This window comes from Mauremys reevesii, linkage group 14 (assembly GCF_016161935.1).
Source record: "Mauremys reevesii isolate NIE-2019 linkage group 14, ASM1616193v1, whole genome shotgun sequence".
Lineage (NCBI taxonomy): Eukaryota > Metazoa > Chordata > Testudines > Geoemydidae > Mauremys > Mauremys reevesii.
The window spans coordinates 18,136,634-18,153,767 of record NC_052636.1 but is presented as its reverse complement, the minus strand read 5'-3'; the positions used below and the strand labels follow the sequence as shown (position 1 = coordinate 18,153,767).

The 17,134-nt window shown below is 53.0% G+C and overlaps 1 protein-coding gene and 1 pseudogene across 1 annotated transcript; one reads left to right on the top strand and one right to left on the bottom strand.

The window, feature by feature from the left end:
- LOC120381661 overlaps positions 1–17,134 on the top strand; it is a 111,653-nt pseudogene that overhangs the window by 20,672 nt on the left and 73,847 nt on the right.
- Positions 3,081–3,866, bottom strand: LOC120381664 (zinc finger protein 211-like; the record flags this gene model as incomplete). The annotated part of the gene is made up of 1 exon (XM_039499799.1): positions 3,081–3,866. A coding segment is annotated over one exon (786 nt), but the record flags the coding sequence as incomplete, so codon positions are not given.

The following is a 17,134-nucleotide window of genomic DNA, read 5'->3' as shown; positions in this document are numbered from 1 at the left end:
GTGAGCACCAGGAGGAACCTCTTTCGAGTTTTCTCCTTCCCTTTTAGTGATTTTACTAGAAAACAGCCGTCCCTGTTTACAAGGTAAGAGGCACCTGGAGGTTTGAAACCTGTTCAGTCTGATCCATCTGGTGACAGTTGAATTCTAGGCATGGAAAACACGAGCTTAAGGAGGCAGAACTTTATTCTGCACCTTGGATTTTGTCCCTTAGAATTACTGGGGCCTTTGGGGTTTCTTTTTGCTTCCCCTCTTCCTCCCTCCTCTTTTTCTCTTGCTTCCTTTGTCCTTTTACCTGTTCCCCTCCCAACACCAGGAGGGTGTGCGTGTGTGTGTTGCGGGGGAGTGTTCTGCAGCTCCCACTGTGGGAGGTCCACCCAAAAATATGGGGCTGAAATAGTGCTTGGGCAGTGATCCCATCTGTGACCTGGGCCATCCTTTGGGCTCGCTGGTGAGAACCCTCAGCCTCCCATCCTCAGTCTCTACCCTGATGGGCTCAGCATGGGGTTATTGACAGGGAGGAGATTCTGGTCCTTGGTGTTCTCTCTTAAGAACAAGGAAATAAGTCAGAACCAGTTCTATGTTTGATGAATTTTGCTGCTTCTCTGCATTAATGGTCTCTGAGCAGTTCACAAATCTCTCTATCGTTGCAGTTCTCCTCAAATACTTGCTGAATAATTACTGTCACTGTTGTTGGTCTGGAGCTCATCAGAGCACTTTATTCAGGTCATTCACTGTCTGAAATTCAAGATCCGATGGTTAGTTTGAAAATCAGGGCTCTTAGGTCCTATTCCCAACTCTGCCACTGGCTGGGTGTGTGACCCAAGACAAGTCAATTCTCCTTTCTCAGCCTTAGCTTCTCTCTCTTTCAAGTAGGGATAATAACGAGCCGCTCATACCTACCTCACGGTGCGTGGAGGCAGGGCCGGCTCTAGGTTTTTTGCCATTCCAAGCAAAAAAAATTTGGGCTGCCCCCACCTCAGCCCTGGGGTCCCCCGCCAGACGTGCCTGCTAACCGAGCCCTGGGCTTCCCACCCCCCAGCCACCCGCCACCCCAGCCCTGGGCTCTCCTGACACCCTGTGCCAACAACATAGGTTTGGTTCTCCCCAGTCCACCCAGGCTGAGCTGCTCCCGTTTATACTCCGTCTCCAGTCGGAACATGCCCAGAGAGGGTGAGGGGGTGTGGCCTCTTCAACCCACATGGCGCAGTTAACCCTAGCAGTGCCAGTGCAGGGTGGATGCACCTCATCACAGATAGCATTTCCCAAAATGTTGGGATTAACCAAGAGATCTCTTCAGGAGTAACCTCCTGTAGGGACTGGATCACAAATACCTTGGGAACCAAATACCTGGGCGTTTTCCTAGTTCTGAATCACTTGCTGTGGAATTCTATCCCTGGATCATCCGAGACAATATTGACTTAAACAACTGAACTACCCTGTGACCATGTGCACTTACTTCGGTCAGTTGCACCCATTTGGGGTCTGCTGCTGTTCACCTTTTCAGAGTGGAGATTTAAACATACGACTGTTTCTCTGATAATATGTCCAACAGCTTGGAGTATTCTCTCCTGTTGACTGAACTGCATTTGAATTTTCTCCATGTCATCATGCAGGGATAGGGGGGGAAAACAAACCTGAAGTAAAAACATGGTAATTTGTCTGAAATTTCCCCAAAAATCTGAGCTACATTCTGTCAAACAAAACTAACATGCAGTTATATGACCAAGGAGCCTTCATGAAAGATAGAAAACCCATATCACAGAGGTAGAAGACACTTTCATTTTAATTTAAAGTGAAATTCCAGACTAGGTTACATCTGATGTCTCAGAATCAGGATGAGAGGTTCTCCCATGATCCAGTGAAACCTGCTTCACCCAGCGCTTTCTCATGCATCCGACGAAGTGGGTATTCACCCACGAAAGCTCATGCTCCAAAAGTCTGATAGTCTATAAGGTGCCACAGGATTCTTTGCTGCTTTTACAGATCCAGACTAACACGGCTACCCCTCTGATACCTTTCTCATTAGTGTTATTTACAGGAGTTTTAGCACTTTCATAACGGGAAAAAAAACAGCCGACCTTCCCAGAAGCAGCTTTGCCATTGAGGGAAAAGGGGATTTGAACAGTGCTTGGAATCCATTTGAAATCCCCTTCCAAGTCTGACACTTTCATCTCCTGCCAGACTGACTCTGATTTAGGATCAAAGACGTGTACAAGCACCATTCCCAAGCATGGACAGCCAAGAACATGACCCCACCAGACACGCTGGGAAGCGAAGGAATACGAAGGGGTGAACTGTGCATGGCTCAGGCACAAGGTAACAGTTCTGGGGTGATGGGGAAGGATGGAATGTCTGAGTCGCCCCATCTCCTTCCAGGGTCACAGAGCCTAAAATGACCCTTATTTCCCTGACACTGCTCCAGCTCTTCTTCATATTTAAATATATTTTAAATGAGAAAAAAGTCAACAAAATAACTGCTGTTCTGCACAATCCAGTGTAATGTGAGAACAACTGGGAATGAGGAAATCTGTCCTCAAAGAGGAACTTGACGTCTCTAACAATAACTTTGCACTGGCAGGAGGAGTACAAATGTGAATCTCCAGGTTTGTTTAGACAGGGAAATGTGATGGTGATTAGGTCAGATCAGGAGGAAATGTGCTAGATAACCCCACTGACTATCCATAGCCCATGTCTTTACTGCAAGAATAGCTGTCTTATTACATCAGGAAAGTGAACTCAAGCTAGCTAACTCCATGGCAACCACAGTGAGGAGACCCAGGTAGATTTTATCTCAACGTAGCTGGTTGAAGACACCCCCCCATCTCCCCCACCTGGGGTGATGACATTCCTGGTAGAAAAGACACCCACTCCCATGACTCGCAGGACAATGGAGTTGATACAAAGGACCACAGGATCCACCCCAAAGACGGGCGAGCTTCAAAAGTGGGCAACTCATGTGTGGGAGCTGAGGGACTACAATGTGCAAAAGATGCAAACAGCCTTAACACTCACTACCTGGGAACTGTCAAAAGAATTAAAGAAAAAATCTTCTGACAGCTCTAGAGAAGGTTTTTATGAAGTTTATCTCCTTTACGGATTCTCTGATGTTTAGAAAGGCCTGAGCTATGAGTGAAGCTTTTCCCGCACTCACTGCATTCATAGGGTTTCTCTCCGGTGTGGACTCTGTAATGTGTGACAAGGGTTGAGCTCCGAGAGAAGCTTTTCCCGCACTCACTGCATTCATAGGGTTTCTCTCCCGTGTGGACTCTCTGGTGAGAGATAAGAGAGAAGAGGTGAGTGAAACTTTTCCCACACTCACTGCATTCATAGGGTCTCTCTCCTGTGTGGATCCTCTGATGCGTAGTAAGGTGTGAGCTCCGAGAGAAGCTTTTTCCACACTCGCAACATTCATAGGGTTTCTCTCCTGTGTGGACTCTCTGGTGAGAGATAAGGGAGGAGAATTGACTGAAACTTTTCCCGCACTCACGGCATTCATAGGGTCTCTCTCCTGTGTGGATCCTCTGATGCACAGTAAGGTTTGAGCTCCGAGAGAAGCTTTTTCCACACTCGCAACATTCGTAGGGTTTCTCTCCCGTGTGCGTTGTCTGATGAGAGATAAGGGCTGATCTCTGAGTGAAGCTTTTCCCGCACTTGCAGCATTCGTAGGGTCGCTCTTCTGTGTGGATTCTCTGATGAGAGTTAAGGGTATATCTCTGAGTGAAGCTTTTCCCGCACTCACAGCATTCATAGGGTCTTTCTCCTCTGTGTATTCGCTGATGCCTACTAAGGGCTGAGGTACGATTGAAGCTTTTCCCACACTCCCAGCATTCGTAGGGTCTCTCTTTCGAGTGGATTATCTCATGTTGAATAAGGGCTGAGCGGTAATGGAAGTTTTTCCCACACTCACTACACGTAGTCTCTCGCTCTTCCGTGAGGATTTTCTCCTGGGACGTAGTTTCCTTGAGGTCCCTGTGAGTTCCCTGACAATCAATGGGTTCATCCACTCTCTCCTCTGAGTGGTTTCCCTGCTCTCTCTCTGGTCTGTGGTAACTTTCACCAGCTTTTCCCTGCTCACGGGGGCTGGACACACTCCCTTTGGCTCTTCGCAGTAATTCCCCATGCGCTTCGGCGAGCTCAGCATCTTCCTGGTGAGGATTCTGCTCCTCGCTCTCCCTCACCACCCCATCACCTGCTAGAAGAGAGGAGAAATCTCAGAATTGGGGATGGAAAGGCAGAGAACAAACCCAAGTAAGTGCTGGAGAGACAGAAAATAAAAATCAGGGACTGAATTCCCCCTAACTCTCCCCCACAGGGGACAGTGGAGGGGATCAATTCTGCTCCCCACCCAGACCCGGCCTGTAGGGGTTGTATGGGTGCCCCACCCAAGGGGGGGCCGGGCGCAGGGTTTGGATTCCCACCTGACCTGCTGCCGAGAGGCTCGCTGGGCTGATGAAAGCGGCACAGGGAGGCAGATAAGCAGCTGCGTGGGGGAGTGGGATAGACCTGAGCTGCAGGGGGAAATTGGACGACCAGCCGTCAGAGTCAGGTGACTGCTCCGGAGCAGAGGGGCCCCTCTCCGCCCTGGTCCACGTGTGCAGCTGCTGCTGTTCCTGTGCCCCCCCCCCCGTTCACCCCTGGAGTCGCCCCGTCCACCCCCGACTGGGAGCATCCTCCTGACTGCTCTGCAGGGGGAGGTGCTGATTGATGGCGGGGTGATCCCCTCCCCCCCCCCCGGGGACCCGCGTTCCACAGAGGCGGGGTGACGGGCCAGGGGGATTCTGCGTGTGCTGCTGCCTCTCTGGGGCCGGAGCTGCCGGCAGCTGCTTGTGTCTGCACAAGCCTAGTTCAGGCTCCTGACCCTGGGAACTTTCTTAAAGAGACAGCGCGCTCACTCACTCAGGCACATACTACCTTCACACACACACACCAGGGCTCCTGCATCCAGGTCACTTCCCACCTGGGCTGTGCTGAGCCATCAGGAGCAGCTGTTCTCCTGCCCTCCCTTACACAGCCTGCAGGAAGGTGACCTGGGTGCAGGAAGCCCTGACATCGCTCCTTGCTCCCTCTCCCAGCCCGCAGGGCTGTGTGGGGCGGGGAGCAGCAGTCCAGTGGGGGAGCGAGCAGCAATGCCAGCTGCTTTGTGCATCCACGTCAGGTTCCCCACTTGGGTGCAGAAGGGGGATGCCGGGGTTAGAGGCAAAGGGGGCACAGTGCAGGGGTTGAGGGCACAGGAGAGTGGTGCAGGGGGTAGCAGTGAAGGGGTGCATAGAACCATAAAATATCAGGGTTGGAAGGGACCTCAGGTGTATCTAGTCCACCCTTCTGCTCAAAGTAGGACCAATTCCCAACTAAATCATCCCAGCCAGGGCTTTGTCAAGCCTGACCTTAAAAACCTCTAAGGAAGGAGACTCCACCTCCCTACGGAACCCATTCCAGTGCTTCACCACTCTCCTAGTGAAATAGTTTTTACTAGTATCCAACCTAGTCCTCCCCCACGGCAACTTGAGGTCATTACTCCTTGTTCTGTCATCTGCTACCACTGAGAACAGTCTAGATCCATCCTCTTTGGAACCCTCCTTTAGGCAGTTGAAAGCAGCGATCAAATCCCCCCTCAGTCTTCTCTTCTGCAGACTAAACAATCCCAGTTCCCTCAGCCTCTCCTCATAAGTCATGTGCTTCAGCCCACTAATCATTTTTTGTTGCCCTCTGCTGGACTCTTTCCAATTTTTCCACATCCTTCTTGTAGTGTGAGGCCCAAAACTGGATACAGTACTCCAGATGAGGCCTCACCAATGTCGAATAGAGGGGAACGATCTGCTGGCAATGCCCCTATTTACAGCCAAAATGCCGTTAGCCTTCTTGGCAACAAGGGTACACTGTTGACTCAGCCAGCTTCTCATCCACTGTAACCCCTAGGTCCTTTTCTGCAGAACTGCTTCCCTAGTCTGTAACAGTGAATGGCATTCTTCTGTCCTAAGTGCTGGACTCTGCACTTGTCCTTGTTGAACCTCATCAGGTTTCTTTTGGCCCAATCCTCTAATTTGTCTAGGTCACTCTGGGCCCTATCCCTACCAGGGCCGCCCAGAGAATTCCGGGGGCCCGGGGTCTTCGGCGGCGGGGGGCCCCCACTCAGGCGCGGGGGGCGGCCCTTTCCCTGGGGGGCGGCATTTGGCTCCGGTTGAGCTCCCGCTGGCATCCCTGCGGCAGGTCGACCGGAGCCCGGACGAGTGGCTGCGGCGGGTGCCGTGGTCCCGCGCCCGCTTGACCTGCCGCAGTCATCCCTGCGGAGGTCCAGCCGAGCCGCGGGACGAGCGCCCCCTCCGCAGTCATGCCTGCGGCAGGTCCACTCGTCCCGGGCTCCGGTGGGCCTGCCGCAGTCATGCCTGCGGGAGCTCAACCGGAGCCACAGGGGCCCCGGAAAACACTCGTGGGGGCCCCTGCGGGACGCGGGGCCTGGGGCAACTTGTCCCTCTTGCCCCCCCCTCTGGGCGGCCCTGATCCCTACCCTCCAGCGTATCTACCACTCTTCCCAGTTTAGTGTCATCTGCAAACTTGCTGACAGTGCAGTCCACGCCATCCTCCAGATCATTAATGATTGCGGCACAGGAGTGGAGTGCAAGGGCTGGAGTGAAGGGGGCACAGTGCAGGGGTTCGGGGCTCTGGTGGGGGCAGGTATTGGGGTGCACGAGGGGGGCAGAGTTAGGAATGAAGGGGTGTAGGGATTAGGGGTGCAGGAGGCGGAGCAGACATTTGGGGCAAAGGGACACAGTGCAGAGGTTGGGGGGAAGGGAACGTGGGTTGCCTAGGGAGCCCATGGGAGCCAGGGGCACCAAAATGCAAGTTTGCCCCAGGTGCCACTTCCCCAAGGCCGGCCCTGCCCACATCCCATCCAAACACTCAGTAGGAAGGGAGGGAGCTCCAGCCAAGGTGTCAATCATCATCTGTAGGAAGCCAGGAGTGAGATCTGCTGGGGACTGTCCTGAGCTCACAGGGTCTGTGTGGGGAATCCCAGCGGGTTCTCTCAGGCACTTACAGTTTCTGGCTTGGTTTAATGTTTCCTCACCTGTGCAGGGACTTCCCAGGATCTCGCTTTCCACTGAAACAGGGAGAGCCAGGACCCACGGCTCTTCCCCTCCTTCCAGCTGGAAGATCACAGAGGGTTGAGAAACTGGAAACCCTGCTCAAGGGAAAGAAAACAAAGGAGATCAGGGGAATTCATAGGCCATTTATCATCATAAAAAACATTCTATTAGTTTAACCCCAGTCCATTTTAAACAATAAAATCACAGGGCCAACTCCCCAGGTGCTCAAAGGTGCAGAACACTCTGCTTAGGAGGGATTTAACTATCCCCATCTTTGCTGGGAACACACACAGCCAGACACTCATTATCAAAGAGGCTCCTAAAAAACAGAGACTGGAACTGCATTTCCCAGAAAGTGAAGACTCCAGACAGAGGGCAAGTCTCCCTGGCACTGCTTCTTGCTGACAGACAGGTCCAGAGCCAAAGAGAGAGTCCAGGGGAAGCTGGAAACAGGAACCATGGGCTGGGAGGGTTCAGTGGAGTAAGGACCAGGAAGGGCAGGGATATCACTGAAGGCAGGATCTCAGCAGCATTAGATGTCAGGAAAGCACATCCTGCGGCATTAGGGAACCTAGCGAGTCAGGTATAAAGGGAGGGAGCATAAAAAACACTGTGTGTGGAGAAAGCTGGCAAATTAGATGGTGTAGTTCAAGAGCCACAGACCAATTCTTCTGCCAAAGGAGAATGTGAAAAATAAGAATCAGGCCACGTGACTTCAGGAGGGACAAATTCGAAGATCCAAAGAACATGCAGAGAAGAGAGACGGCGGCTCTTGCAGGTGGGGATGGAAAAGGAAGAGTCTCCGTGGTTCATGGAGCCAATTAGTTCGTTTTATCATTCATTGATCATTGTTATGGTGATCTCATATGTTATTTCAGATGTAGTCACTGTGTACGAAATAGATTTAAGTTGTAGGTATAGACAGAAGTAAGACAGGTAGAGCCCTGCATGGATACAAAATTTATATCTGCATCCGATCTGCGATCCGCAAAAATGGTCCATGGATATCTGCAGATTTTCAGAGCTCTAGGAACAAAATTTGTACCCGCAGCCGATCCACACAAATGGTCCGAATTCTCCACCAGGAGACGTGATCAAAGCAAAGGGCTAAGGCAATGAATCCTAAAATCTTCTAATATAGGCTGGAAGGGACCTCAAGAAGTCATCTACTCCATTCCCATCGCCCTGCGGCAGGATCAGGTGTAAATATGCCAGAAGTTTGTCTGACCTGTTCTTAAAACCCTCCTGGGACAAGAATTCCACAACCTCTCTTTGTAATCCATTCCAGCACTTCCCTATCCTTATCGCTGGAAAGGTTTTTGTATTACCCACCCTCAACCTCCCTTGCAGCAGATCAAGCCAATTACTTCTCCTCCTACCTTCAGTGGACGTGATGAACAGTTAATCACTGCTCTCTTATAACGACCCTTGACATATTTGAAGACTGTTCTCAGTTCCCCACTCACTCTTTTCTCAAAACTAAACATGCTCAGTTCCTTCAACCTTCCCTCATAAGTCATGTTCGAGGACCAGGAGGGCGCTTTTTCCTTCTGAATGGAGATGCGCAAGGTGAGGTCAGAGAAAAGGATGTTGGAGTAACTGAGACAGGAGAGGATGACTAAGAGCTCTAGCTGCGCGGATAGATAGGAAAGGCCAATTGTTAAGGATGTTACGCAAAGAGAAAATGCCAGGTGTAGGCACAGCCTGGATAGGAGGCCCCAGAGGGAGCTCCGTGACAAAGGTATTGCACAGTTATGGGCCTGAGTGACAGGCAGCACAATGGTGCTGTCTGCGGCGGTAGAGAAAGAAGGTGGGGGGAGGGCTTGGGGGAAATATTAAGAGCTTTGCTTCAGCTGTTGATCTTTAGCTGATGGCTGGACATCAGTGAGGAGATGAGAGAGAGGGGCTGAGATTTCAGTTGCAACAGAAGGAGACAGGCCAGGAGCAGAGAGGCAGAACTGGGAGTTAGGAGCACAGAGATGGTAGCTGAATGTGTGTGTGCGGATGAGATTCCCCAGAAATAAGGTGCAGAGGAAGAAAAGAAGAGGCCCAAGGACAGAGCCCCATGGAACCCAAACAGAAGGCTGGAACGGGGGTCAGCCGGCTCATTCTAAAGACACTCTAATGCAGCGACTGGAGGAGGAGAAGGATGTGACTCATCATGGACCTCTTGATGCCACCTGGCAGAGGGCACAGGGTGCCTAATGTTTTACTAGGATCCCACAGACCAGGTACATGCATATTCGTTCACCCAAAGGTGGCGTGTCAGGTATCTGTCGAAGAACTAGTTAGGTAGGTCTTAGGTAGCTCTTAAAAGCTTTGCCAGTCCAGCTCTATTGTTTAAGGCTGTGAAAAAGTGCCCACACGCATGAGCACACACACACACCATCCAACATGGCTCTGCTGGCCAAAGCTCAATTACAGACACAGCTATAGCGGCAAAAGCATCCATTTTTTAAAACAGGAAACTAAATGCTCATAAGCTACATTAATGCAGAGTTAAGGTTGCCCAGTGCTGTCTCCTGCCTTGCACCATATGGACGGTGAGTAAACTTAAACCTCTGCAGACCAGGAAGTGAAAAGTTAATGTAAACTTTCCCCCAACCCTTAACCCTGTAGCTGGCCAGAACCAGTGAGAATGGTTCTGCGTGGGCCGTGCAAAGGTTAACCAACTGCCACAGGGACTCAGGTATTCAGCTCAATGCAGCAGTAACGGGATGAATTCTATGGTCTGTGGTATAAAGGACGTCAGAGTAGACGACCTAATAGTCACATCTGGCCTTCAAAGCTATGAACCTATAATCAATCCGAGGAAAGACTAAGACATTGTCTGTGCTGTGCTCACAGGTGGGAATCCCAGCATCTATCCACATGCCTCCAGCTGTGTGCACTGGGCCAGCTGTAGCTGTGTGCACTGGGCCAGCTGTAGCTGTGTGCACTGGGCCAGCTGTAGCTGTGTGCACTGGGCCAGCTGTAGCTGTGACTGGCTGATGGAGGGATGGGTTGCAGCAGCTGGGCAGAGCTGTGCCTGTGCTATGCAGAGAGGTGCATGTGAAACTTGGAGGGCAATTCTGCCTCATTTCCGTGCTGAGTGTTGTAGGCTTTGTCAGCAAAGGTGCCCAAGGGTGTGTTCTTGCCATGGGGATTGTCAGCACCCTGGGGGCGTATGTTCGAGTGACCTGTGGGGGTTAGTGAGGGGTAAGTGAAAGCAGTGACTCACAAGGAAAACTCAGGTTGAGGGCAAGGGGGTAGTAACACTGTGCAAGTCTCAGCTGGCCTGTGTGCAGGAGGTTCAGTACTGGAGAGCAGGCCAGGGGGAGGAAGCTTCTGTTTGCTATGATGGAGTTGAACCCGAATATTATCTTAGCAAAGAGAAGAACATGTTAGACATTCTGCTGCACTGCTCTGTTCCTAGAGCGCTCTGTAACAGGGGAGGGGAGAGGGCTAGTGTGGGTGTCTCTGGCATGTCGGGGTGATGCTGAAACAGGGCAGAGCAGAGGTGGCATTGGGGGAGTGGCATGAACCTTAACGCTGCATTTCTCTTTCTAAAAACCGAGGGGACAGGAACCCTTACCCAGCGAGGTCACATTCTCACAGTTCTCCTGCATGACATCCCAGTAGAGGGCTCTCTGAGTGGGGTCCAGCAGAGCCCACTCTTCCCTGGTGAAATACACAGCCACCTCCTCGAAGGTCACTGGCTCCTGAAAGAGCAAGAGCCCAACACTCAGTACCTGCTGCCCCACTCACAACCCCACTATTCAGGGAGGAAAGGAGCCAATCAAATGGAAGCTCTAAGAGAGTCAGCAGAGTCCTATCCCCACACTGCTGAGAGCAGCCAGGAGACATCTGGGTGAGGGGACGAAGTGAGAACCCCTCGTCTCTCCCAGCAGATCCACCACAGACCTATTCGCCAGAGGCTGATACAGGAGATGGAGCCCCCAGTAGGGTCCAGGCACAGCCCCATGGTAGAGAACCCAACACCCTCCCCACTGCCAGCAGCTGGATGTGAGGGGCCGGGACATCTTCCCTACACCTCCCTGCTGGGTGCCCCCTTTCCATGTCACACCAGCCCCTGGCTAGCAGGCTGAGGGTTCAGCACTGGAAACCTGGTCAGTTTTCCCAGCCCTGCCCAGGGAGTTGCTTTGTCTGTTTCCTGTTTCACAAATTAGGGAATTTTCTCCCCCAACACCCAAGTGTTTGTTCTGAGGATCTAGGCCCATGTTAACAAATCCCAGCAGGTTTGTCACACTCAGTCCCCACTCCCTATCCTCACCCAGGGTATTCCCTGTCCCCCTCCAGCCCTAACTCCCCAGAAGTTGCCACCTCTTCAGTATTTCCTGCCCCTCCCCCTCCAGCAGGAACGCACCAGCAACCCCCCAATAACCCCTACCTGAGCTGGCTCCACTGCAGCCATTTCTCCTGTCCCATGGGAGGCTGGGACGAGCTGGAGCGAGAGGTGGGCGTCATTCTGCAGCCCAACCCCTGCACCCCCTCCTGTGCCACCAGCCACTGCCCCTCTCCTGCGCCCCGTCACCCCTCCTTTCCCTTGTGCTCCCCCAGCAGCAGTAACCAACCAAGACATTTTGAAGCCCTCCCAGCAACAGGGTGTGAACCAAACCCTGGACCAGACCAGACCCAAAGGAGCCCCTTGGGTCCCCTGACCCTGCCCCCAGGGCAGCGCACTCCTGCCGCAGGGGAACAGGGAGAGTCCGGGCTGGTTCTTCCTCTCTCTGCTCCTCACCTCGGTCACAGGGAAGTGACCCTGGGCAGGGACGCTGCAGTGAGTGTGCCGGGGTCAGAGATCTGGGAACCTGCCCCCTCTAATTTCTCCTCACACCCTCTCCTGTCCCCTCCCCTAGCGCCCTGCCCCGGGCTGGGAGCCGGGGTCACTGCCCTGTTCCCGGGGCTCTCCCGCGGCTGTCCTGCTCCCAGCTGCCCCAGCCCCTTCCCGTGCCCCGCAACCCCGCTCCCAACTGCTCCAGCTTCCTCGGGCTGGAGCTGCTGGCCCTGCCCCACTGACCCCGGGAGCAGCGGAGCCGAGCCAGCCCCGCAAACAGCTGATCGCAGCTGCGCCCAGGCCGCCCCCGGGGAAAAGCTCCGCGGAGGAGGCGCCACAAGCTGCCGGCAGCGGGTCATTCCCGGGGGGGCCGAGCACCCGCCTGCAGCCGCTGCAGCCTCCCCCCCCCCGGAGCCCCTATGGGAGGGGGGGAGCAGCCTCCCCAGCCGGGCTCAGGGCATTGGGGAGCCGGGGCTCCCCCCCTGCGCACGCCTGGGCCAGGGACACTCACACACACACTCTGCCCCGGGGCTCCCCTGGGGCCCAGAGACCGATCAACCCCCAGGGTGGCCCCCCGGCCTTCCCCGCCTGCAGCGCCGGCCTCTCACCGCCCGCCCGGCCAGCCGCCCCCAGGGGAGCCCCGGGCCCCAGGCTCTGTCCCCACCTGGACCCAGCGGGGCCGGGGGCAGCTCCTGCTGCAGCTGAGAACAGCGGCTCCGCTCCGGCCCGGGCGGCTCCAGCGCTGCTGGCAGCAGTGGCCCCCAGGGAGCAGCTGCTGGGCCCGGGCTCCTGCGTCACAATGTGCCAGAGCCCCGCCCCAGGAGCTGCCCCGCCCCGGGCTGTGCCAGAGCCCCGCCCCAGGAGCTGCCCCGCCCCGGGCTGTGCCAGAGCCCCGCCCCCAGGAGCTGCCCCCGGGCTGTGCCAGAGCCCCGCCCCCAGGAGCGGCCCCGCCCCCGGGCGGTGCCAGCGCCCCGCCCCCAGGAGCTGCCCCGCCCCCGGGCTATGCCAGCGCCCCGCCCCCAGGAGCTGCCCCCCCTCCGCGGGATTTGTTCTCCTGCCTCCTACTTCCCCGCCCCCCCCGCTCCCAGCTGCTCCCTTCCTGTGTCTGCAAACACCCCGCACCCGGGCGGGCTGCAGCGCTGCTGGGGCTGTCTCCAGTGGCTGAAATTGCCTCCCTCTCTCATCACCTGGGGCGGGGGTGGAGGGAACGAAGGGAGGAGATGGGCCCAGGGTGTGAAAGCAGAATTAGGGGGCAGGGAAAGAAGGACTGTTTGGAAAGGTGGAAAGGAAACCCTGTCACCGCTCCTGGGTGATCCAGATGGAGTCAGAAGAAGTTGGGCAGCAGAGGCTCAGATAAATTGAGGGGAACCCCCTGGGTGTCCCAGTGTTGGCCAGGGATTGTACAGCACCTAGCGCAATATGGGGTCCCGATCTCAATCATGGTCTGTGCAGCACCTGGGAGCCCTAATGTCTGTTTCCTGATCACAGGCACTGGGGATGGAGTGAGGGAAACCTCAGCACCTGAAGGGTTAATGCAGCCCTGTGTACAGCCCCTGCTAGGGTGACCAGACAGCAAATGTGAACAATCGGGACAGGGAGTGGGGGTAATAGGAGCCTATATAAGAAAAAGGCCCAAATATCGGGACATCTGGTCACGCTAGTCCCTGCTGCTCTGATGAGGGGTTGGCTTAGAGAGTTGTAGTAATAACAGCAGCAAAGAGTCCTGTGGCACCTTATAGACTAACAGACGTATTGGAGCAGGAGCTTTCGTGGGTGAATCCCCACTTCGTCAGATGCACCAATAGTCCCATATGGGCTAGTGGTCAGGATTCCTGGTTTTCATCCATGGGGCCTGGGTTCAACTTCTGGTGTGGGAACAGTGCAGAGCTTTTGCCCAGAGTGGAGACAGGAAATGAAAGGAACAGGAAGGGATCCTGCCAGCAGGGGAGTTAGACAGTGTGGGGAGGGGATCCCAGAAGTGGGGTGGGGGGCAGAGGTCTGAGGGGAGACCAGGGAGACCTCTCCCTCTCATTCAGAGAGGGAGAGGAGACAAAAATGGGAATGGGGGAAGTATAACAGACCTATTGAGCATAGAAATCACTGCTGTTCCTACAACAGCAGGGACAGGCCACTAGGAGCTGAGAAAAGAAAGCCATCCTGTTTCTGCCTGACTTTGAACCAGGGACCTTTTGCCTGTTAGGCAAACGTGATAACCACTACACTACAGAAACTCTGTGATGGGGCTGTGCCCTTCCCTTCATAAGAACATAAGAATGGCCATAGTGGGTCAGACCAAAGGTCCATTCAACCCTATATCCTATCTGCCAACAATGGCCAATGCCAGGTGCCCAAGAGGGAGTGAACCTAACCGGAAATGATCAAGTGATCTCTCTCCTGCCATCCATCTCCACTCTCTGACAAACAGAGGCTAGGGACACCATTCCTTACCCATCCTGGCTAATAGCCATTAGTGGACTTAACCTCCATGAATTTATCTGCAAAAAGAACAAAGAGAACATGTGGCACCTTAGAGACTAACAAATGTATTTGAGCATAAGCTTTTGTGGGCTAAAACTCACTTCATCGGATGCATGCAGTTAAAAATTCAGTAGGAAGATATATATATACACAGAGAACGTGAAAAAAATGGGTGTTGCCATACACACCATAACGAGAGTGATCAGTTAACGTGAGCTGTTATCAGCAGGAGAAAAAAACCTGATTTTGGGAGGGGAACAGGAGAAAGGACAAAGGAAGGAAGAGACGAAGAGAAAAGAGGGATCAGACAGTGGATGGAGCAAGAGGTGAAACAAAAAGGACAAACCCCAATGTCCCCAGTGATTCTAAGAGACAAAATCACAGGTGCAGAATAAAAGGATGGCCCAGGTCACTGGTGGGGATCAAATAAAATTCAGAATAAAATTCTGCCTCCTTAAGCTCGTGTTTTCCATGCCTAGAATTCACCTGTCACCAGATGGATCAGACTGAACAGGTTTCAAACCTCCAGGAGGCTCTTACCTTCTAAACAGGGACGGCTGTTTTCCAGTAAAATCACTAAAAGGGAAGGAGAAAACTCGAAAGAGGTTCCTCCTGGCGCTCACGTCCGTGAACCCGAATACTCTCTCAGTCCTCAAAGACAGACCTGGAGAAGGAGACTTGCTGAAGCAAAGCCACAGGGGTCTCTGAGGTTTCCCTGGCCCCTCGCCCCTGTCCTGCCTGGCTGATGTCAGCATCTCTCTGTGAGGTCACCACCTCCCCACCACCTTGGACCAATAGGCTGAGGTCCTGCAAAAGGCCTTTGTGATGTCACTGCTGCACCCCTCCCTTGCTGGGCTAATGTCCTGCCCCTGGCCAGGCACTTTGGAGGTTTGAGCTACTCCCTGTGGATCACCCCACTCAAGAAACGTTCGTTCTAGGCAGCAAGCCGGCTAGACAGGGAAACATCAGATGCTGCTCCCAATGCTACACTCAGTTTGCCAGAAATTAGTCGACTTTATGCCCAGAAGAGACCATTAGAGCATCTAATCTGACCCCCTGCATATCACAGGCCTCCTGTATGGCACAATAGCTACTTTGGGGGCAAATACATTCCAGAAAGGCATTTAGTCTAGATGAAATGTCATCAAGAGATGGAGAATCCACCATTTTCCTTGGTAGCTTGTTCCTGTGGTGAATCATCCTCGCTGTTGAATATTTGTGCCTTTGTTGTAATATGAATTTGTCTCTTTTCATCTTCCAGCCATTGGGTCTTGTTATACCTTTCTCTGCTTGATTCAAGAGCCCTTTAATTCCCAAATCTTTTCTCTCCCTGAAGCACTTCAACACTTCAATGAAGTCACCTTTCAATCTTCTTTTGATCAGCTAATCAGGTTGAGCTCTTTCAATAGCTCACTAGAAGGCATTTTTCTCCAGCCCTCAGAACATTTGGTGGCTCTTTGCTGCCCCAGCTCCAATTTCATAACATCTTTTTCACATGAGGACACCAAAACTGGAGGCAGTATTCCAGTATCAGTCTCACTGATGCCGTGTCACCTCCTGTGACGTTATTGACATAATCTGTATCTGTATAGATCACCGTTGCGACAACTGTTCTATATTTGTAGCCAGTATTGTAGAAAGGTTGTCGTGTAAGGGGTCTATGGAGAGGTTCTGATTGGCTGATTATAATGATGCTATCTCTAGATGTGTTTCATTTTTGTAGTTGAAGTTATGAATATTGGCTTTCTGCCGGCTCACCCGCCCCCTCGCCACTGCCCACCCACTCGCCTCCTCAGCCCCCCTCCCTCACCTGCTATTATGTCATACAGGAGGCCTGTGCAGGGGGTCAGATTAGATGCTCTAATGGTCTCTTCTGGCCGTAAAGTCGACTAATTTCTGAAAAACTGAGTGTAGCATTGGGAGAAGCGTCTGCTGTTTCCCTGTCTAGCCGGCTTGCTGCCTAGAACAAACGCTCCTTGAGTGGGGTGATCCACAGGGAGTAGCTCAAACCTCCAAAGTGCCTGGCCTGGGGCAGGACATTAGACCAGCAAGGGAGGGGTGTGGCAGTCACATCACAAAGGTTTTTTGCAGGACCACAAACTATTGGTGGGGAGGTGGTGACCTCACAGAGAGATGCTGACATCAGCCAGGCAGGACAGGGGCGAGGGGCCAGGGAAACCTCAGAGACCCCTGTAGCTTTGCTTCAGCAAGTCTTCTTCTCCAGGTCTCTCTTTGAGGACTGAGAGAGTATTCGGGTTCACGGACGTGAGCGCCAGGAGGAACCTCTTTCGAGTTTTCTCCTTCCCTTTTAGTGATTTTACTAGAAAACAGCCGTCCCTGTTTAGAAGGTAAGAGCCTCCTGGAGGTTTGAAACCTGTTCAGTCTGATCCATCTGGTGACAGTTGAATTCTAGGCATGGAAAACATGAGCTTAAGGAGGCAGAATTTTATTCTGAATTTTATTTGATCCCCACCAGTGACCTGGGCCATCCTTTGGGCTCTCTGGTGAGAACCCTCAGCCTCCCGTCCTCAGTCTCTACCCTGATTGGCTGAGCAGGGGGTTATTGACAGGGAGGAGACTCAGGTCCTTGTTCTCTTTCAAGACCAAGGAAATAAGTCAGAACCAGTTCTATGTTTGACGAATTTTGCTGCTTCTCTGCATTAATGGTCTCTGAGCAGTTCATGATTCTCTCTAACATGATTCTCCTCAAATTCTTGCTGAATAATTACTGCCACTGTTGTTGGTCTGGAGCTCATCTGAGAGCATTTTATTCGGGTCATTCAGTGTCTGAAATTCA